Below are 22,551 nucleotides of genomic sequence, written 5' to 3' on the forward strand. Positions count from 1 at the left end.
TGAGGATGAGACCAATATTTACCCACCTTTTCAAGTGATTCTGAACCACTCTTAGGCTTTGTCTTACCATAAGGCAGTGGCAATGAGAATCCAGTAAAAATGTTTAAGTCATGCTAAAATATTCTCTCCAGTCTTTCTGAAATCTTGATTGGATAAGCAGCCTTTAATAGATCCGTGTGAAATGTTCTGTTGCATATCATTTAATTTTCTGGTCTATTATGTGTTAACAATCCTCCTAAGACTATCCTCAATTAACAGACTGTAATATATTTATCATTTGTTGAAAATCACTTCTAATACTTTACCTTAATGTATATTAAATAGATGACAATCCATAGAAATTCTCTTAAGAAATATCTGGAGAAACATTTACAGTTCTGCTACTTCTCTTGTTGATCAATTGATTTTGTAAACATGAGAAGAGAGTTCATCTTGTTACTATATTGATTAGATTAAAGCACTTTAAATACAAAGGTGAAAGTTTATTAACTTACAGAAATAGAGTCCCATTGCAGGTACACGATGAAACAGGGGTAAGAAAGGAGAAGGAAAACATTGAAAGGCATTTGACAGGGGAAGGTTGTATTCCCCAGACAACCCTGTCAAGCAGCTCTGTTGACAACAAAAAGAAGAAAACAAATAAATTGGAGGTTGTGTGAATGTCACAAGACCAGAATATAAATACACATGACATGGAGAGAGTAAATACCAATAATTCTCATTCTCACAAAATGTTTTAGGATGATACCTTCCAGCTATGACAAGATCAAAAGGAAAAAAAAATAATAAGCAGGTAAATCTCCGAGACACTGGTCCAGTGTCCACCTTTTATTCATAATACAAACCCTCAAAAGACACCACTGCAGGTATAATAGGCCAAATAACAAAGACAAAGACAATGTGTGACAAGACTCGGGACTCGCACATCCACAAAAATGGATTTAACATTCAGAGACCATTTCAGCCCTGTCTAACTTTCTAGCTCACAAGAGAGAATGCAGACTTCACTGCATGGACAAAAAAATATCTTCAGGCAGAATGTGGAATTTAGGACTTCAGTTTTCTCTTCATGCTAAACCAATTGTAGAAACACACATCCAAAAATAAGTTAAAGTGATGATTACTGTCTTTCTTTTTTCCATTAAAAATCACTTTAAGCTTTTCTTATCAACTTAATTATTTACATGCACATGGACTAAATCTTAACAAGCTCTTAAATGCTAGTTGCCCTGTTGCCTCTCAGCACTAGCCTTCCCAGTGCCACTCATGTGCCATTTGGCTTTGTGCTCTGTGACGCCGCCATCTGGGTGTCTGGTCCAACAAGCGCCTTCTTGAAAACCTTACATAACTGCCTTTTTCCTGTGCCATGGGCTTCACCTCACCATATCTAATGGGAGCTCTGGCCTGGACTCTAGGAATGTCGTTCCAGATAGGCCTGACGGGTCTCACTGCCCATTAACATGAGCTCCCCCTTCCTTGCTGGGAAGCCAGAATGCTGTGTCTTCCTGGCATGTCCACGTCCCGCCAGCTCAGGAAACAAAACCCTTAGTCTAGCATGAGAAATCTGGTTTTCTCTCCATGGCCAGAAAACCTTCAGTTTTCAGTATCGGTAAAGCCTCCCCTTCTAAAACATGCTTACACTGAACATCAATAAACTCTTTGATAAAGAAGTCTTGTTACAACATGCAAAGCTGTAGGCAAAAAAAAAAAAAAAAAAATGAAAGTCCCCTCTCACCTTAGAACATATCAAGCCCTATCAGAAGGCCAAGAAATTAAAATGTGTTGAATACATTTAAGCTTTATAGCAAATACCCTGTACAAGAACCTAAATTGAAGCTTTCAAAAATCTAAAAGGACAAATCTAAAAGGATAATCCATTTCATGATTTTTAGATATGACATACAACTACAATTATAAGAAATATACCCGAGATGCTTTCTGTTCAAAAAATTCAAAGATTCTTCATAACTGGGTGACTAACTAACATAACTGGGCCCTTTTCTGTTTTCAGACTCTCTCTGGATGGGCCACTGTTTCCTATGGTGTCAGTTGCTTCACATACGGTGATGACTAACAAATCCTTGTCTCCAACCCAGGCCTCGTTCCTGAGCTCTAAGCCCATATGGTTGTGCTTTGTGTCCACGTGGGATCATCATTCCCCACTCCCATTCTGCCCCTCCTTTTCTATCTTATCTCATTAAATGTCCACACCACCCACCTGGCAGCACCTTCCTGACCTCTCCCTCTCCTCAGCTCTTACATCTTTACCTTAATCAGTCTTTAGAGCCTATGGATTCAGCTTTTTTACTGTCACTCAAACACACCCACTCCCTATCCCTACCTCTACCTGAGCTCAGACACTCATCATTTCTCAGGTGAAGAATGGCCTCTAGGTGGTCTTCTCTTCCCAAGAATTGCCCCCATCCAATCCATTCTTCATAGCCAGAAGGACCATTCTGAAAGGCAAAGTCAGCCATGCCCTTCTGCTGCTGAAAATGTACTAGTTGAAATCAAAGTCCTTTGTGACCTACTTCCTGCCCATTGCTGCAAACACATCTTTTGCCTTTTATTTGTTTTCTCTGCACTGGACCTAGAGGAATCCTCAAATGTTTACTCTGCCTTTCTTCATGCCTTTGCACATACTATTACTCTCTCTGCACAGAATACCTTTCCTCACACTCTCCTTTTAGCCACTTTCTGCATATCCTCAAAACTCATCTTTCTCCAGGAAGTTTCCATCAGGGTAGTTATTCCTTCTGGGTATTCCTATAGCAGATGTAGTCCTAGTACTTTTATAATATTCCAACTCATTATCCTCTCTTTTCCCACTGGACTGGGAGATCCTTAGATGCTGGATAGTCCTTGGTGTAAGGGGCTGTTTTGCCATCTCTCGTTTCCCAGGATCATACAATAACACAGGGCCTGCTTATTGTATGTCCTCCATAAAATTCTGTGAATTGAATAAGTTGAATGCTCTAGAATGAGGTCATGTGTTCCTATGCAACTTCTTTCTGGAAGCCAGGGTGAATGAAGGCTACAAAGAAGTAGCTACTGCTGAAATCAGAAATTTTGTTCAAGTAGACGCACTGAATCAGATTTTTAAGGTGCTAGTTAGGCCTTATTACTGGAATGTGTCTCTTATGGAGACAAAGAGGAAAGTCTTGGCAATTGCCAACTTCAGCTGTAGTCTCTAGCAAAGAAGGCAGTTATGTGGGAGAGCCTGACCCTGTGCACCTACAGACAGAAACTCACAGGCATGTGCCTAGGGATATAAGCAGGATTACAAACCTCAATCTGATGTGTCACCAATAAACAAAAAGTAGGTCTTTCTTTGATTGTTTCAAGTTTTGTAAATTCTTAATGTGAGAATAAATAGTAAACCCCTACAGTTCTTATCAAACTTATCCTTCAATTTAGTATTTTTTACAATGAACTTTACAAAAAAGCTTCATCCTGACTTGAAAATGCCACGTTAGGGGCTACATGAATAACTTCAGTATCTTTACTTTTGTATGTGCCAGGCTTCTGCTGAAAAGCTGCCTACCTGGGTCCTATCTGTTTTCTTTTCTCTCCAGATCTCTCCAGTCCATTCCATGCTCACATGTTTTAATGCTGTATCTCTCCACTGCAAATATTCTATCCTGCTATTAAACCAGGCAGCCATTTCCATTCAATAATGGAAAACCCTGGAAACAGTCTGTAGTAAGAGAAGGCTTGGCTTTTGACTTCATGGTCCAGTAGAAATCTGAACAACCCACAACTTGGCAATGGATGAGGGCATAGGCAGCTTATTGATTGTGTAACCGAAGGGAGAAGAGGAGAGAAGTTTTACCTGAAAATGCCATGTTGGCTTTGCAAACAGTTTCTCCACCCTAACAGGGACTGCCTATGGCTTGAAGCTGGCCCTGGGGTAGGAACTATGAGTATGTGCAAACCAGTTGTTTAGTGACTTGCTGGGTGACTCTCAGCCACTCTTTCAACTTCTGTCTCTAGGATAATTGTGCTTATCAGGAAATGCAATTCTGTTGCTTATATTTTCTATTTTGAAAGTGTGGAACTTTATCAATGTTTTAAGCTTTCCAAAATTGAATGTGAATAGATATACTTTGATTAGAAACGCTGAATCCTAGTTCTAAAAAGTCTAGTTCATGAAAAACAAAATGCGGTTTAAATAACAGATTGAGTATATTTTCCCTCAGAGCTGCTGTTTCTCTGGCCAGCCTTCTTTCAGCAGGCACGTGCACCGTCTTTTTGTCACTGATGCACCAAAGCTTGGAGGTCACTTCCGGTTTCTCCCTCTCCAGGTCCTCCCATCAGTTATGCAATAGCCAGGATGTATAGATTCAGCTTTTACTATGCCTGTCCTCCCCATCTCTTTCTCTGAATTTGCATGCTACTATCTGAGCTCTGGTTCACCTGATATATTGATCTTGCTCAGATTAGCAAAATAATACCTGGATGTTCTCACTGCCGACCCACCCAACATCACTGCTAATTTTCCTGAAATGTGTCTCTCAAGTCATGTCATTCCCTGCTCAGAAATTTTCAAGGGAGTGCCACTACTTACTAAGTCCATCCCGTATCCCCAGATTTTCATCCTACCCTTTTTGCTCTATATGTTTTTTTGTTTTTTTGAGATGGAGTTTCGCTCTTGTTGCCCAGACTGGAGTGCAATGGCACAATCTCAGCTCACTGCAACCTCTGCCTCCCAGATTCAAGCGATTCTCCTGCCTCAGCCTCCCGAGTACCTGGGATTACAGGTGTGCACCACCACGCCTGGCTAATTTTTGTAGTTTCAGTAAAGACGGGTTTCACCATGTTGGCCAGGCCGGTCTCAAACTCCTGACCTCAGGTGATCCACCCGCCTCGGCCTCCCGAAGTGTTGGGATGACAGGCGTGAGGCACCACACCCAGCTTATACGTCGTTATTTTAAACTATGGGTGTGCATTTGCTGTTCTTTCAGCACATTCTTTGTGCAGCCCTTCCTCTGTGCTATTGCTTATGGTGCTGCTTTATCCTTAGCTACCTGATTTGAATCCTGGTTCCAAAGAAAAGGCTTTGTGCCTTTTCTTTCTTACTTACAATATGAGGATCATAATATCACCTACCTTATAGGATTTTGTAGCAATTATAGGAGGGAATACAATATAAAGCAATTACAGGAGGAATACAATATAAAGCCCTTAGAAGAGCTCCAGCATGTAGTAAATATTCAGCTAATGTTAGTAATCATGTTTCATTTCTTTCAAGGACCATTTCAAATCCGTGTCGTAATGGAAGCCTTTTATATCCCCCAACTCAATGTAATTTCTTCCTTTTTTTGTACTTCTTTGAATAATATTTAACATGAAATGTCCTGCCTTAGAATATGGTGTGCATTTATTTTGGCTTTCACCGGATTGTAAACTGATGAACACTGAGTAAACTTTATTCATCGTCATATACTCTGAAGGATCTTGTATAGCACCTGGCATATCAAAAGAACTTAGTAAATGCTGGCTAAGTGAAAATCAATTGATTTTTACTAATTTTAAAGTGGTTTTCCACCAGTTGAAAGAAAAACACAGTACATATAGATAAGTAAATGAAATAGACAGCTTTATAACATGGATGTGACTGGAGGAAGACGCTGAGACTGATGTCATTTGAACGCACAGCGTACCCTGATAACATCCTTTCTTCTGTGTTCTCCCTTGCAGGTCTGCTTAGTGGCCTATCTTGGCTTGTTTATGCTTTGTGTCTCATATCAGGTTGACGAACGGACATGTATTCAATTTTCTATGAAAGTAAGTTGTGATTGTTCTTTCTCTTTTATCATCACATAGAAAGAAATCCAAGTACAAAATAAAGGAGTGCCTTCTTAAGGGGTTGCATATCTGATTAGTCTAGAAATTGCATTTTTAGGCAGGCCAAAAAATGTTTTAAGAGGGCATTGATCCAGACCTCAAAGGTAATGCTGATTTTTTTTTTTTAAGTCTTAATTTCCATGAACTGGGTTGGCCTGGAGGATATGAAGTCTGTCCTTCAGTGCCCTTAAAAGGAATATTGAAAATTCATCAGTTCAACAAAACACTTGGCCAGAAAAAAGGTATCTCTTTCAGTGCCCACTTCCATATCTCGGGGGTTATTTGGGATATTTTAATAATGAAGCAGTCTAAGTGTATTTCCTCTTGTAGGTGGGATCACTGAGACAGAAAAAGTACATTGGGTGCATCCAAATGCTCTGTGCCAAGACTCTCAGGGCAAAGTGGGGGACGGGCGATGGGATATGCGTGGTTTGGCAAGCATGTGTGTCTTTCATTTGTGTGTATCTTTTTTCTGTTAGGGACAGTGCATTTGGCTGGAACCAATTCAAGTACACAGCATTTTCACTGCACAACAGACTCAACTCCAAAGGGAAGCAAAGACACTCCCTTTCAGAGTATAAGGACATAGACATAGAACTTAGCAATCAGAGCTAGTAGAAAGCAAATTCCTTCATTTTCTCTCAACTACTGTAGCAAAGAATACAAAGCTTTCTTTAATCTTTTTTTTTTTAATTTGGTCCACTAACATTGTTTTTTCTTCTACAAGAAAACGTATAAAAACTGGATTTTTTGTTCACTACAATGAGAAAACATCAGACATAAAAGTAAGTGAATGACATTATTTGGAAGTTACTAAGGTGAAAAAAAATAAGGTGTGTTGGAAGATTCCAGTATAATTGAAGCTGTTGACATAAAAAAGCAAAGGGATGATATCTTTTAAAATCATGCTATAAAAAGTAATTAATAGAATACAAAAGTTTACATTATAATAACTAATTTTAAAAAGCTGGTTACACAAAATGTATGATATCCTACAGAAAAAATAAAAGCTCTTAATGAGCATAGAAAATACAATTATCTATGAGTGGTGGGATTATATTTGCATTTTGCAGTTTTTCTCTAATTTTGAAATGTTCTCCAATAGTTATAACTTTTCTAAGTAAAAAATTAATAGATACTACTTTTTTAAATGATGAAGTTAGAATTTTGGTGGATATGCCTTCATTTGGAAATTATACTTTTCTGTCTGAGGACTTTCCTTGAAAGAATGCCAGATAGAGTAGACATCAGTCTATGTTTACTATTTTTTTTTTTTTTTTTTTGTAGGGGTTTGACTAAACAGCAAGGCTTGGTGATTTAAAAAAAAAAAGCCAGAAAGCTTAGTAAGAAATGGTCTGTTAAATTACAAGAACTTCATCCAGCAGCTGAAGAACACCCCAAACTAGGTTTTTATTAGTTTATGTGAAAGACCCTCATTTCCCCCCCAGATGATCCCAGAAAACAGCAGAGGCAAAAGCATCAGCTTAAGAGAGGCCCCGGTGCCATCTCAACATCTGCACCTTAGTTAAAATAGGGAGTAAGAGAAAAAAAAAAGAAAAAAAAAAGTCACTGCCAATGTCAGCCAGGTTGAGGATTCCCCACTAGGAAGATCTCATTAGCTACCTCTTTTTTCCACCCGTGACAGGCATTGGCAAATACTGAGGCACTTTTCTCTTCTCCTGAACGTGACCTTTCTTGATGCTTGCTGCTAGCTCTCTAAGGTTGCATGCTACATTATCTTCAGGTTGAAAGTGAGCTTCAGCCCATCTCCAGGTTTTCCAATGACACAACAGGGGACAGCTGACTTCCCTTATGCTTCTCACACTACTAGGGGGGGCGGAGGCATATATATGCATCTTCATAGGGCGTTTCTCATCAGCATAGCCGCATTTTGGTGCCCCCATCTCGGGACCCTGGCCTAAGCTTTGTTAGAGGATTTATTTCCTCCTGTTGAATGCCCAGATAGCCAGGACAAGCAAACGGGCCATGATGACAGTCTCACTGTAGTCCGCACGTATGCACACACACGCACCCTCCCTTTCTCTTAGAGACAATAGCCACGGGCTCTTTTTTTTTTTCTCAAGCTGGGACAGCCCTCTGGGGGTTCGGGGATTGGGGGTGGGGTCCCTTCGCAGGCCCTCGATGCCACCAGCGCGTTCCTTTTTCCTCCCTGGGCTTTGCCTCTCTGCCTCTGGGCTTGGCTGGGCATCGGCTGCAGGTCGCGCTTCCTGCCTTTCCTAGTGGCCTGACTTTCTCAGGGCTCCCCTGGAGGTTCGGAAACGTGTCGGGGGCATGTGCCTGCGGAAACATTCCGGGGCACGTTCCCTCCTGCCCACATCCAGGAGGCCCCTGGGCTGCTGCGGCAGCCTCCTCCCCCGAGCCGCGCGCTGCAGAGGGGCCCTTCCCGTTCAGGCCACCGGGGAAGGTAATTAAATTGGAGCAGAAACACCCTCCTCCCGAGGTCACCGAACGTGAAAGCTGCAGGCCGGGTACCAATTAAAGGCAGCGAGCGAACGGAGACGCGCCCGGGCGCTGCTGTTACATAAGCGCCCGGGGCCACCGCGCCTCCGCCCGCTGCGCAGCGCCGGGCTGATGGGCTGACACCAGCAAGACAGATGCCTCCCGCGCCGGGCTTTTATCAAGATATATTTGCTCGAATTCTCATGGTCATCGTAAACACTCTTCCTTATAGTTTATTCGTGCCATGTAGGTAAAACAAGCCACTTGATTTTAAATTACAGATTCTAACCCAGAAGCTTGTTGCTGTCAGATGAGTTAAAAGCCAGAAAGGAAAAATGCCACAGCGCTGCAGATGCAGCCCGCAGGCTTTAGGGGGGATCGAGTATATTTGTCTTAAAATGGATAAGAAACTTGATTCCGTGGCTTCCTCTAGTTTACTTGGCCTGATGCTTTCCCGAGTGGGAGAAGCCGAGTCATTAATGTGTGAGATAGATATGCACGATGTAAATTTATTCATACTCAGAGAAGCTAAGGGGCATGGTTTTTCTTTATGTTCTCCTTGGGTTCTAGCATAAACGGTTTAATTAAAAGTGAGCAACCACTGTGTTTGTGTAAATGTTTACATCCTTCCTGCAAGCCAAGAATGCATTGTTACCCCCACGTGACAAAATAAGACAAAAGCAGTCGAATTAATATCCTCAGTCCTGAGAACTGGCAGCTCTTTCCATCCCTACTAATTTGCTTATTATTTCACAAATACTTAAATAGTGCTCCTGTATACCAGACGCTGTTCTAAGCTCTTTACAGACACCAGCTCTTTTGATCCTTGTAATTATCCTGTGAAGTAGGTGCTATTATGATCATCATGCCAAGTTTACAGATGAAGAAGTACAGGTGCACAGGGGTTGATGAATTTGCCCAAGGACCATGGCTAGTGAGGGGAGAACCTGACTCCCTGCTTCACACTGTTAATCATCAGCCAGTACTGCTGCACACTTGTTAAATGGTCTTGGGCGCATCTTTTAATCTCTGAGCCAAAAAGTCATCTTTTAAAATAGACAAAATTCCCATTTTCAGCAAATGGATTTTTGTGGCTATCATGAATGAGTAAAATCTTTTTCAACTATTTAAATTATTTGCAGATTGAGAATGAGGGATTTTTGTCATTGCTTCAAGATATTGCCCCAAAAAATGTTACAGAAAATTGCTATCTAAGGAGCTGGGTGCGGTGGCTCATGCCTGTAATCTCAGCACTTTGGGAGGCTGAGTCAGGAGGATCACTTGAGGTCAGGAGTTCAAGACCAGCCTGGGCAAAATGGTGAAACCGTCTCTACCAAAAAAATTACAAAAATTAGCTGGGCGTGGTAGCACACACCTGTAGTCCCAGTTACTCAGGAGGCTGAGGCATGAGAATCGCTTGAACCCAGGAGGCAGAAGTTGCAGTGAGCTAAGATCAAGCCACTGCACTCTGTCTCAAAAAAAAAAAAAAGAAAAAAAAAAGAAAAGAAATTGCTATTTAAGGATGTATGTATGTTAGAGGTAGGAAGGTTATCACAAGACCCCGCCCCCAACTTCCATCCATTGTTGGTGATAAAACAGGTAGAGAAAACTCCATTTGGGGCCATTCTACTAAGCAGATGACTACCAGGTGGGAAATGATCACTTTAACCTGGGCCTTCCCTGGTTAAAGTCATAGATATATCATTGTTCCCAGAGCAAACTGTTCCCAGTTCTCTGCTGGCTGTACTGGGAACACAGCTACAATGGGTACACACACACACACATACACAGAACATGGTCAAGACAGCTTAATTTGGCTCTTGGAACCAAGAGTTTGAAGTCAGTAACCAAGCCTGAATATTTCAGAACAACCCAGAATTGTTCAACTATTCTGCCCCATTGGTTCTACAAAATAAATCCATATTTTCAGGCTAAAAAACTCCAATTTTTGCATAAAATGTAGTCACTGAAAATATAGAGGGTCAGAAGAAGTGGTTCACGGCTCTAATCTCAATACTTTGGGAGGCTGAGGTGGGAGGAACATTTGAGGCTTAGAGTTTGAGACCAGCCTGGGCAACATAGCAAGACTCCATCTCTTTAAAAAAAAAAGTTTTATGATTGTACCACTTTGTATATATCTGGTTCCCTTCCTCCAAGGAACACTAATATTGAGTACAATCATTGTTATGTCCCTGAGATAAAAGATGTTTCTATAAACTGTTTCACAGATGAAAATACTTAGGTTACATCTGACAATCCTTTAAATGATTTGAAGAGGAAAAAGAATGTGTGTTTAAGATCTCTTTGATGAAAAGATCTAAAGAATCCATGATACTAATTAAGATGGATTAAGAAAAAAAATGGCTTTAACTAATTCTACTCTCTTCCAGTGAGCTTAGATAGACCTTGACTGTCTTAGATAGACAGTCAAGCTGTATGTAATCCCTGATGGATTCCCTCACAGGCAAACCAGACATAAGCTTAGGGCACCAGCAACCAGTGTGTACACCCACACCCACACATACATGCACACATACCACTCAAGAAAGAGAAAAAGTAAAAATGTAAATACAGCATTCCAAATTTAAGACTTGAAAACACTTGAAATCATCACTGTGTGGAACACACTCATTTGGAGGACTTTTGTACACATATTTTACAGTGTCACATATATATTTTAATTTTGAATTATATATAAGGGAAGGTGGGGGAAGGGCATCATCTTCTCAGAGCTACTTTCATCTGAACCTGGAAATGACTGGAACTAATATTACTTTGTGAAGTGGCCATTCACCAGAATTATTCTCTGTAGGGAGCAACTTTTGATTGTGGTAATATAATTCTTGCACTAAGAACTATGTATACTAGTCTCAAAAGCTGGGGACTCTGAGCCTTACCTAAAGTCTCAGCAGGTGGACCATTAAGATTAACATTTCTAGTAGGTGAGTTCAATCACAAAAATATTTCTTGTTCCATAGATTTTATTGTGGCCATGTCAGTGAACACCCACAAGTTTTGCTCAGAATATTTTATGTGTAAGCTAAATCCCTAAATTGTTCAGAGTCCCCACAGCCCTTCAGCAGCAGAGCGAGAACTTTAACCAGACTTTTTCAATCCCAAAGCTAACCTGGAGGCCAACAGTGTTCAAAACCTTGGTGACTGAGGAACCATTTAGAGTTTTTTCATGCTCAGCAATCACATGGTCATTGTTGGGCCTGGGGTAAGTTTCACAGACGATGAAGCTGACATTGAGTCACTTGATTTCTGGAGCCATAATTTATTTTCTCCCAGCAACCTCTTACTGGGGATTCTCATGTTTATGGAGACAGTTTGGCAATCACTACATTGAACATAGTCTTTTAAAAAAATTAACCTATGCTATTAGTAGACCCATCATTGCTAATTTTGGCCCACACAGTGTTTGCATTACAGAAACCTGTTCTTTACTTCCTAGTCTTGTTTCAGTCTTAATATCAGAAGTTCTTGAGTTCAAAATAAGCACAACATGTCATCCAGGGGTGGCTAGCTTGTTTGGGATTCATCTAAACTGCTGGCAATATCTAGACAAAAACATTCCACAGTCCAGCTAATATGGTTGTCACAACTCTTGAAAAGGGCCCAACATCTGGATGGCAAGTGAAAATGTGATCAGGGTTTAAGAACTACCCACTAATAAACAAACATGGAGCTAGTTCTATGTCTTGGGTGTTGTGTTTCTAAGAAGAGACAGCCTTTCCATCAGAAAATTTCTGGGAGAGAAGAAAAAGAACAGTTTTGATGAATTAGCTTTGCAAATCATCATCCAATGTTCTTTGTAACCAGAAAGGTTTTCTTCTGCTTTCTTGCAGCTGTTATACTTTCTGCTGAGTGCCCTGGGCCTGACGGTCTGTGTGCTGGCCGTGGCCTTTGCTGCCCACCACTATTCGCAGCTCACACAGTTTACCTGTGAGACCACACTCGACTCTTGCCAGTGCAAACTGCCCTCCTCGGAGACGCTCAGCAGGACCTTTGTTTACCGGGATGTGACGGACTGTACCAGCGTCACTGGCACTTTCAAACTGTTCTTGCTCATCCAGATGATTCTTAATTTGGTCTGCGGCCTTGTGTGCTTGTTGGCCTGCTTTGTGATGTGGAAACATAGGTACCAGGTCTTCTATGTGGGTGTCAGGATATGCTCCCTCACGGCTTCCGAAGGCCCCCAGCAAAAGATCTAACATTCTTGCTCAAAGTTGTGAGAGAAAGTAGCACATGGAATAGCTGAGGTTAAACAAACAAAAAAAAATTTAAACAAAGGAAAAAAATTGACAATAAAAGTCACTCTTCTAATTGAATATTTTTATATTTTTATGAAACAAAAGAGCATTTCTTCAGGTTTCTATTGTATTTTTTTTTAACATTCTCACAGAGAAAGCAAGATCCAAATTGATTTTGGGATATTAAAAGTTAACAGAACACTGAACAAGGAAAGAATGGCATAGATCTATCTTTACAGTCTGGAGTTAATTCCTGTTACTCATTTTATCCATTCCTTACATAATCTTTCCTGTTAGTCCAGTCTGATGGTGTGAATGGTGAATTTCAGGCCCAGTTGCTAAATTTTGTGGCATCTTCCTCTAGTCCTTCCCACCTCCAGTCATCAGCCCCACTCTGTCTTGGAGATAGGCAGGAGGTGGGGGAAGAGCTGAATCTCTTTATTTTCCCTGGTAGAGGCATCTTCAAGGCATGAAATAGCTTAAAGAGCAGAGTAGAAACGGAAGAGGCTTTGCAAAAGGCTAGATAATTATAAACACCTGGGTTGGGGCGGCGGCCTCTTCTCTTCAGCTCCCTTAGCTTGGCTCTGTAAGTGGATCACTTGCTAAATGCTTTAGATGATTGCCTCTCAATAATTGAAAGGTGGTGGTAGTTGTATTCTTAATGATGTAGAAGGTTTAAAAATAATTACATTATGCTTCTATTCTATCATCTAAAACAAATCATTAAAACTAATTTCTAGCTAATTGTTAATTATAATTATGCTCAGAAGTCTATTTAATGAGCTCTGGCTGTACTTATGCTGCACTGTCGGTGTTAAGAGAAATTACTCTCACAAGAGCAGAGGCCTGAAGATTCTTTCTTCTGAAAGCCAAGCACCACAAGGAAAAAAAAAAATTATTAACAGCTCAGGTTAAAAACACTCATTTAAACAAAAACAAGAGCATTTGTAATAGGAAGTGTTTATACAAATAGCATATTTGTGATATGTTGAAAAGTATCTCTCTTGGCAACCAATCTATGTTTGAGGAAGATTGGGTAATGCTGATGTGTTCCATTCATGAAACTGTATTTGATACATAATTCTATTATTAATTCATATGCTTAGTCAACCTAAGAAATCAAAATAATGTTTTGAAGTTCTTATTTGAGCAATATGACCTTGACTTGGAGGGTAGTTTTAGTTGTTTTGTTTTTAAGTGACTGTGATTTAAAGCACAAATGCCCCAAGGTGGGGAGACTTCTCTCTGTGATTATTGTTATTATTAAATTCTGAACTGTATCCATATTTTAAGGAAGGAGCTAAAAATGGAAATTCATGAAACATAAATGGTATCAAGAACTTTCTCTATCAGTATGCTTTGTTGAAAGCAGAAATTAAGATAATAATTGAGTTCAATTCACCTCTCCACATTGCCTATTGATACACTTTACTAATCATGAAATTCTAACCTAAAAGGAAAACATTTTCTTGCTTGTCCTAGAAGAAAGTGGAATAATTCCATTGATTGTGATAACGGTTTCAATTTCTACACAATATAAATATCCAGTATAAAGGAAAGCGTTAAGTCGGTAAGCTAGAGGATTGTAAATATCTTTTATGTCCTCTAGATAAAACACCCGATTAACAGATGTTAAACCTTTTAATGTTTGATTTGCTTTAAAAATGGCCTTCCTACACATTAGCTCCAGCCAAAAAGACACATTGGAGAGCTTAGAGGATAAGTCTCCAGAGCAGAATTGATCACACACAAAAGTTACACCAACAGAATACCAAGCAGAATGATGAGGACCTGTAAAATACCTTGTGCCCTGTTAAAAAAAAAAAAAACAAAAAAAAGCCAGTAACTGAATCCATTTTGATTTTTGATTGAGTTTCCTACACAAAGAAGAAAATAACTGAGAATCTGGAATGTTGTAGTCCGTCCTTTAAAGAGTAAGAACATAGCACTTTAATGCTAGTAACCGTGAATTAGGCACCACTGAAAGCACATCCCGAATTCCTTTAACAACAACATTTTATAGTGAACACTACTAGTTTTTATACTTAAAAATTAAGACTGTATATCCTTAAGGTGCTCTATGCTTTACCAGTAATTCACAGGGTATTTCAAATGGTAGAATCATTTTAGCTTCTGTGCTTCCTTTTTCTAAATAATGCAACTTGTAAGAGTTGACATTGTAATAAGCTTTATAATAGTATAACTGTCAGGAGATATATATATACGTATATATATGAATATATATATTCATATATATGAATATATATATATGAATATATATACATATATATGAATATATATATGAATATATACTATACATATATAAAATGGGGATATTACTATTGTATGATTAAATCATTCTTAAGTCCCCAAGGAAAAAAAATCATAAGCAAATAGAACTAAGCAGAAAAGAAAGAAAGAAAAGATTCGTTTGCTATGAGCTTGCTGTATATTGATAAGTGTAAGAATTGTGTTGCATGAATAACCGCTTTGGGCTGGATTTGAAGTATTTTGATGTTGTGTTTTGCAAATATTGAAGTTACAATAATGGCAACAGAAAAGGAACAGATACACAGCTTTACACTTAGCAAAATGTTACATTTAAAATCTGACAAGGCGCCAAGATGGTGACTGTCTCCTCTAAACCATCAAAGAGTAAGATTTGTGCAACCCTCCTCCTCTTCCACCTCCTTCAGGAGAATTAAATGAATCAAGACTTTGGAAAGACGGGGAAGAGCCGGGACTTGGCAGTACTTGAAATAGGAGGAATACAGCAGCCTAAATGTACAGACTTTGTAGCCGAGCCCACTCGATCGGTCTGTGCCTTCACGTGACCACCATCTGTGCCTCCCTCGCTGCATCCAAATTTGTGTAGGCTGCTCCTTGGAGCTATGCCTAAAATATAGCTACACCAGAGCCCTGGAAACTGTAGTCAAGTAACAGGCCTCACTGTTTTTTTTCTTTGGATTAAAAGTGTATATCTCTCTACTGAGGGGTTTCCAGCTTTACACTTCTATAGGTTGTTCTGACAGTGGGAACACATTATATACATGTTTTCTATTCATGTCCAGGGCATGAGAATCTTAATATTCTTGTACTTCCCTTTTTGCATGCAGTATGTCTGGAATATGTTTATAAAATTTTAGCAAAGGGTGAGATCAAGGGACAAGGGTAGAGTGGTTATTTAAAGATAATCAGAAATGAACTTAAAAGCTGCCCTGCAAAACCAATCCTTTCCTATCATGAAGAGTACCTTCATATTTTCTAGAGACTGTCTCTGAACCGTTGCTACATAGCCATAAATTTCTGTAAATCATGTTGGCTATCAGTTCTTGCTATTCTCAGAGCACTCTATCATGTTTTTAGGTGTATATTGTGTATTCAGAATAGCATTAAAAAGAACTGATGGCAAATGTATTGACTCACAGTGGAAACATTCGTTTGGATGAAGAATTAGTGGTTTAGCCTTTGAAATGAATACCTTGAATCATTTCTTCTGATTTTCTAGTAGTTTATTATCTCAAATGATTATTATCCCCTTCAAAAATACTGGTCTGTACTTTGGTGTTGTGGTTTCATTTTTCTGGCATTGATCAAATAGCAAATACAAAATAAAGCATTTCTACATGTTTGAGGTGATTGTTTTTAAAGGGGATATGTGTAATGCAGATTTTCTTTATTAATAAAATTTTCATAATCTCTGAAAACACTGTTTGGATGTGCTTTAAAGTAACTTATGTTACCAATGAACTGGTACACATAAAATCTCTCAAGTTAGTGTTTATTTCAAAAATCTGGTTTTGGAAAGACAAAAACCAATATTCACTGTGACTCCTTTGTTCCAGTGACTGTCTCTGTTTTGCTACTCTGTATCCATTGTAGAAGTCAAGGTTGTAACTGCTCCCAAGGCAAAGAGAGTCTGACTGGAAAAAGTCTTGTAAAACGTACCTGGAATGCCGATTCTTACTTTATATCTACCAATAGCAACTAAAGTTTGTCCTGAAGAATGGGATTCACAAGTCCTATTCTCTATTTTATTATAAAGAAAAACAGACAGCCTTTTCCATTTCAGATCAGAACCCAAGGACTCTCTCTTACCAACTCTGAGGCAATTTAAACAGTTGATTATACTGTAAAATACAGTGGTTCTTTTTATGTTCTTAGTAAAGCCCAGGACACACAAGCCCAGAACACACTCCCTAATCTAAACTTTCTTTTCTTTTTCTTTCTTTCTTTCTTTCTTTTTTTATTATACTTTAAGTTCTGGGATACATGTGCAGAATGTTCACAGGTTTGTTACATAGGTGTACACATGCCATGGTGGTTTGCTGCACCCATCAACCCGTCATCTACATTAGGTGTTTCTCTTAATTCTATCCCTCCCCTAGCCCCGCACTCCCTGACAGGCCCCGGTGTGTGATGTTCCCCTCCGTGTGTCCATGTGTTCTCATTGTTCAACTCCCACTTATGAGTGAGAACATACGGTGTTTGGTTTTCTGGTCCTGTGTTAGTTTGCTGAGAATGATGGTTTCCAGTTTCATCCATGTCCCTGCAAAGGCCATGAACTCATCCTTTTTAATGGCTACATAGTATTCCATGGTGTCTATGTGCCACATTTGCTTTATCCAGTCTATCATTGATGGGCATTTGGGTTGGTTCCAAGTCTTTGCTATTGTGAGTAGTGCTGTAATAAACATACATGTGCATGTGTCTTTATAGTAGAATGATTCATAACTCTTTGGGTATATATCCAGTAATGCGATTGCTGGGCGAAATGATATTTCTGGTTCTAGATCCTTGGGAAATTAACACACTGCCTTCCACAATGGTTGAACTAATTTACACTTCCACCAACAGTGTAAAAGCATTCCTATTTCTCCACATCGTCTCCAGCATCTGTTGTTTCCTGACTTTTTAATGATCGCCATTCTAACTGGTGTAAGATGGTATCTCATTGTTTTGATTTGCACAATGAGGTTTTTTCATATGTTTTTTGGCTGTATAAATTGACAAATGGGATCTAATTAAACTAAAAAGCATCTGCACAGCAAAAGAAACTATTATTAGAGTGAACAGGCAACCTACAGAATGGGAGAAAATTTTTGCAATCTATCCATCTGACAAAGGGCTAATATCCAGAATCTACAAGGAACGTAAACAAATTTACAAGAAAAAAACAACCCCATCAAAAAGTGGATGAAGGATATGAACAGACACTTCTCAATAATCTGGACTTTCTATCATTCATGTTAAGGTGGTAGGGCCTCGAGTTGCAACTCTGGCTGCCACTTACTGCTGTGTGACTTTGGGCAAAGCATTCCATCTGTAGTTTCCTCATGTCTAAAGTGGAGAAAAATATAACTACCTCACAGCAACATAGGGAAGTTTCAATGAAACAGCACTTAGCAAAGCAACTGGCTTCTAGATGCTGCTTAATACACATCTGGTTTCTTCCTACCTTAGCCCAGTTCCACATAGCCTGGGACTTGTCTCCTCATTGCTGCAGGCTCCTGTCCGCACATCAAAGTAGAAAAGGAGCGCTGCTTTGCTGTGTGACTTCCTTTTTGTAAACCAGAAACATGAAATGGGCCTCAAACAGAAATCCTGCTTTTAAAATAAGATAGCACCAACTTTTGTAGATAGACATATAGCACACAAAATTATGTATTGGTTGGATCCCTTTGTTGTTTTACATATTTGGATGTGTCTTGAATGTGACTGTCTTCTCTCAATTCTTCTCCCAGGAAGAAGTAGAACTGGAGCTATTTCTCCTGTGTTTCATATAACTTCTAACTTAATGTAATAGAAGCATATGTTTCCCCAACTTTTAGAAACCAATCTTTTGTACATTATCAGTCCACCATATATTAGGTTATAATGTACAATTCGTCATTTATTTTAAAAGCAACCATTAAGCACCTTTGGTATGCTTGACCCTGCGGGTCACTGATTCTCATTTAAGAATCATACAAGGTTTATTTTTGAGCACAATCAGAAAATACCAAATGGAGCTTCATTCTGCAAACTGGATATGAAAACATTTACATGAACCTTCAAATTTGTGGCAGATTTAGTTATTGAAATTAAACAGCCATTAATTGACTTTTTCCCTTGATATAGCCTATCTGTCTTAATAGGTCATGATATGTTATTTTATTTTTCACTTAGCACACTCATATATTTTATAAGTTAAACTTTGTAAAGTATAAAACTAATATTAGATATTATATATTTTAAAATTCAGATTGTAAGTGAAAATAAAACTAATATATGGGGATGCCAGCTCAGAGACAACAACTCATTATTTCCAGCAAACATTTATTTATATATGTTTATTGATCCCTTCCAAAGCATGGGTACTTGGAGGAAGTTTTTTTGTTGTTGTTTGAGCGTGTCATTAGACAGGTCCTTTAATCAAAGGGATGGGGGAGATATATTCATGTCTACATGAACATACTATAACATAATATTAAAACATACTACAACAGTAATACTAAAACACGGATTTTATCTGAGACATGAAGTCTTCTGTTTAACAAGACTCTCTGACTGAGGGATGAGGAAGCCTGGAGTCACTTTTGTGGGACAAGGGCTGGTCCTTCCTCTCCCACAGGAAAGCCTGCTGGAGAGGAAGGCAGGACCCAGAATGGGACCGAGACCCACCTGGTGCTGCCAGGAATTGTGGAGGAGACTTAGATGATACCCAACGAGGCAACTGAACAAGGAGAGGTCAGTGGGCGCTTTAGAGACCTCATACCTGGAGACTTTGGACAGTACCTCTCTCTAGGCAGGGTGCCTTGTTTACTCTGTTTGATTTCCTACCCAGATGTTTCCCCCCAGGAAATTCTCACTGTGTTGTCTTTGCTTGGCCAGGTGTGATTGTAGAGAGCAGGAGGAGGACTCTCAAGGACCACAGGGGACAGTGGCACTGTGACCAGAGAAGATGAGAATAATCTCGTGAAATCCACCCCCAAGTGGTCTCTCTACGTTTTCCTAGACATGTGTTTGTTAGAGCACTGGTTACCCAGGGAGGGCCTGAAAGTGGTGTGCCAGCCATAGTGAATTATCATAAGCAGAGGAAGCAGAGTCTGAAAATTATGTGATTAAAGCTGTCACTAACCTCAGTGGATTAGTTTTCATTCTTTCGCTCGGGTATTCTTACAAAATAGATAACGTTCCTTCCTCAGATACCTTTGCTCACAAGAGTAGACTTAATTTTTTATTAATTTTTCCCTAGATTGCAACAAAGTGACAAAAGGATGGTTATAAAATTACAAAAGGAGAGATTGCTGCTTCATTTTAATATGGGGAAGCTTAGGACTTGGGACATTGAGCATGGCTATTTAACCAATGGCAGGGAACGTGCATTCTGGCAAATGCAGGGAGGAGCGACATCATGAGTGTACTTGGTGGCTGGACAAGGTGCCAGGTTTTCACAAGTGAAAACCTGGATTCCATTTGGCCTGGCTTGAATTAGAGTAAAAGCATTGCTCCTGGTACAACTCACACCCACCCACCACTAGATTTTAACATTGTTCCAGACACTCCGGGAGAAACTATTAGAAAGACTCCCTCCACCTGATTCATCTCTCTGTCCCCTCCTGGGCTCCCTCTGCTCCTCCAGATAAGAAACTTCCTCCCCAAACCTTATTCCACAGCAAAATCTGCCCCTCCTTCATTTCCTGTCCCATTTCTATGGGACGCTATTAAGATATTATTGACTTAAGTGCTCATGCTGAATACAGAGATTTCTTCATAAATATGGTTTTCATTTTAACAGGCTATTTCTAACAATCAGAAAAACTTTCAGATCCAGAGAAATGCAGCACCCTGCCAAGGAGTGGAGACCCACCCAGTCATCCTTCAAATTCACCATGTAGTTGGCCACCTACTCTGTCTGACCAGAATTATCAGACTTTCAGGGCCCATGGGACTTGGAGAACATGGACCATCAGCCCCAGCCCTGGCTGTGGCTTGGAAACCTGTGTGGATCTGTGGCTAAACAGGTTGCTGGTTACATCTGAACAACTCTGTGCTCAGACTGGTGGAAGGGAGGTGTCCAGAAGAAGCTGGCAGGGAGGGATATTTCCTCCCATGATTTCAGAGGACATTTTATTGTGGAAGACAGGATGAGTGAAAGAGAAGAATTCATGCAGAACCTCTTTGCTCCCAGGGCCCGGCTCCCTAAGCATTCCTTGTGACAACTCACCAAGGTTGACTGGCTTTGCTCAGACCCCTGAGCTTCTCTATTCATTCCACACAGAACACCCTCAGATACTGGCTGGGCTTCACAGTGCTGCCCAGAGGAGGATATGTCAGCCAATCAGCAGGAAAGATGCTCATTTCTTGTTGAAAAAGTCCCAAATTGTAACTTAACAGGGTGATCTCTCTCTCACTCTTTTTTTTTTTTTTTTTTTTAATTTCCAGAATGTGTTTTTCCCCTAGAGTCCTTGAGCACAGACCTGCGGTTTTCTCTCTCCTGGTTTTACAGTCTATCTGCCTCAAGCCAAGAGACTTGGCTCTGCTCCCCCCTGACTCAGAGTCTCGGCTGGTAGCTGAACCCAGGAAGCCCTGGCCCCACGTCTCTCCCTGGAACCACCAGACCACACAGCCTCCTGTGCTCAACCCTTTGGCTGGGTGTCCTGCCTCCTCTTTGTTTGGAAAGAGATGTCTTACGTAACTCCACAACCTACTAAAGGCTCCATTGTCTTCCACTTGGGAGAGCTCAAAATAACCCATTAGTGACTTACGACTTATCACAAAGAGAATCTATTGCCCACATATCCACAGCCCCCATGGAGCTAGCTTCACCTATCTTACTTAGATCAATAATCAACAATGAGACTTAATGACTTGTGGTCTTTGGGAAATTATAAGTTCAGTACAAGGTGCAGGAAATACAAAGGCTAGTTCATCTATAGGTCACGGTACTTTGCCCAAGCAGCACATGAAAGTCATTTGTAATTCAAGATTGAGATAGGCATAAACAATTCTGATCTGATTATTCTTTTACTAATCTGATTTTGATAAACAGCTGATGAAAATGGAAGGTGTCTGGTCATCAGAGGAGAGATACTCAGGCAGTGAAATAAGTTTTCCTTATCTCACTGGACAGGGATTTATTTCAAGGCTCCTATTAATAGCCCCTAATGCCAAGAACTGTGATCACTGCCCCTGATTGCAAGAGCCTTCTGAGCAAAATGACAGAAACCCACTGGGTAGGGTGTTCTCCTTCATTTTTATTTTCTATAAGTCTCTGATTAGCTCTGTTGGGAATTCTAGTAATTATTTTAAGCTGGCACCTTTAGGAAAAAAAATATATCTCTTAGGATTTAATTAAAAATGAAAAGAACCTCTGCATGATGTTGCCAAGGAGCTCTCACTGTTTAAGGCAGAGGTGTAGACCAGGAAGAATAAAACACTCTGCATTAGGTGACATTTCCATCTGGTTCTGCTGCCAGAGCAGCCCTGGGGAGAGGAGCAGGAGAAAGAGAGGGGACAGCCTGCTCCAGCCTGCTCTCTCCTCCCCGTGGACCTCATGGTCTTTCAAGGATCCTGCAAGTCCTTTGCTTCTTTCTTTCTGCAGCAGACATTTTCTCATCTGGGACCAGCTATGTGACTCGTTTCAGGTGGAGGCACATTTCTTTCCCTGCTCAGTGACATGTGAGTCCTCCACAAGCTTTCAGAAGGGATTCCTGAACTTGGTGAGGCGCAGCCATCTCCAACTGCCTTGTGGAGCATCCCTGGGCAGCACAGAGAGGAGAGGTGAGAGGCTGCCTACCCGTGCTGTGGCTGTCCCTCCCACCTCCCTTAAAGCCTCCACATTGGGCGCCAGTCCACCAGGTTCACTGCGTGGATCTTTGGACAGCAGCTGCAAAACTGAGGGTTCCAGAAATTGTGCTACACTCAGTTTTGTGTATACATGTGGCTCAGGTCTCATCATCTTCAGCTCATCACATTTCAAAATGCTGAGAGTAGAAAGGGTTTCTCA

At 40.2% G+C, this 22,551-nt stretch overlaps 1 protein-coding gene and 1 long non-coding RNA gene across 4 annotated transcripts in view; one reads left to right on the forward strand and one right to left on the reverse strand.

Annotated features, from left to right (window-relative positions):
- The window catches only part of SSPN (sarcospan), a 37,941-nt gene extending 21,752 nt beyond the window's left edge, over window positions 1-16,189 (forward strand). For both annotated transcript variants that reach the window (XM_054443192.2, XM_054443191.2), the window contains exons 2-3: window positions 5,701-5,787; window positions 12,156-16,189. In XM_054443192.2, the coding sequence (XP_054299167.1) occupies window positions 5,731-5,787; window positions 12,156-12,521 (423 nt within the window). In that variant the 5' untranslated portion in view covers window positions 5,701-5,730 and the 3' untranslated portion in view covers window positions 12,522-16,189. The remainder of the gene's footprint in view (window positions 1-5,700; window positions 5,788-12,155) is intronic.
- LOC129009730 (uncharacterized) overlaps window positions 1-22,551 on the reverse strand; it is a 60,416-nt gene that overhangs the window by 5,748 nt on the left and 32,117 nt on the right. The window contains exon 2 of one of the 2 annotated variants that reach the window (XR_008492835.2): window positions 495-612. The exons of the other annotated variant lie outside the window; for it this stretch is intronic. This is a non-coding gene — a long non-coding RNA (uncharacterized LOC129009730). The remainder of the gene's footprint in view (window positions 1-494; window positions 613-22,551) is intronic. 2 annotated transcript variants of the gene reach the window in all.

Source organism: Pongo pygmaeus, chromosome 10 (genome assembly GCF_028885625.2).
Source record: "Pongo pygmaeus isolate AG05252 chromosome 10, NHGRI_mPonPyg2-v2.0_pri, whole genome shotgun sequence".
Lineage (NCBI taxonomy): Eukaryota > Metazoa > Chordata > Mammalia > Primates > Hominidae > Pongo > Pongo pygmaeus.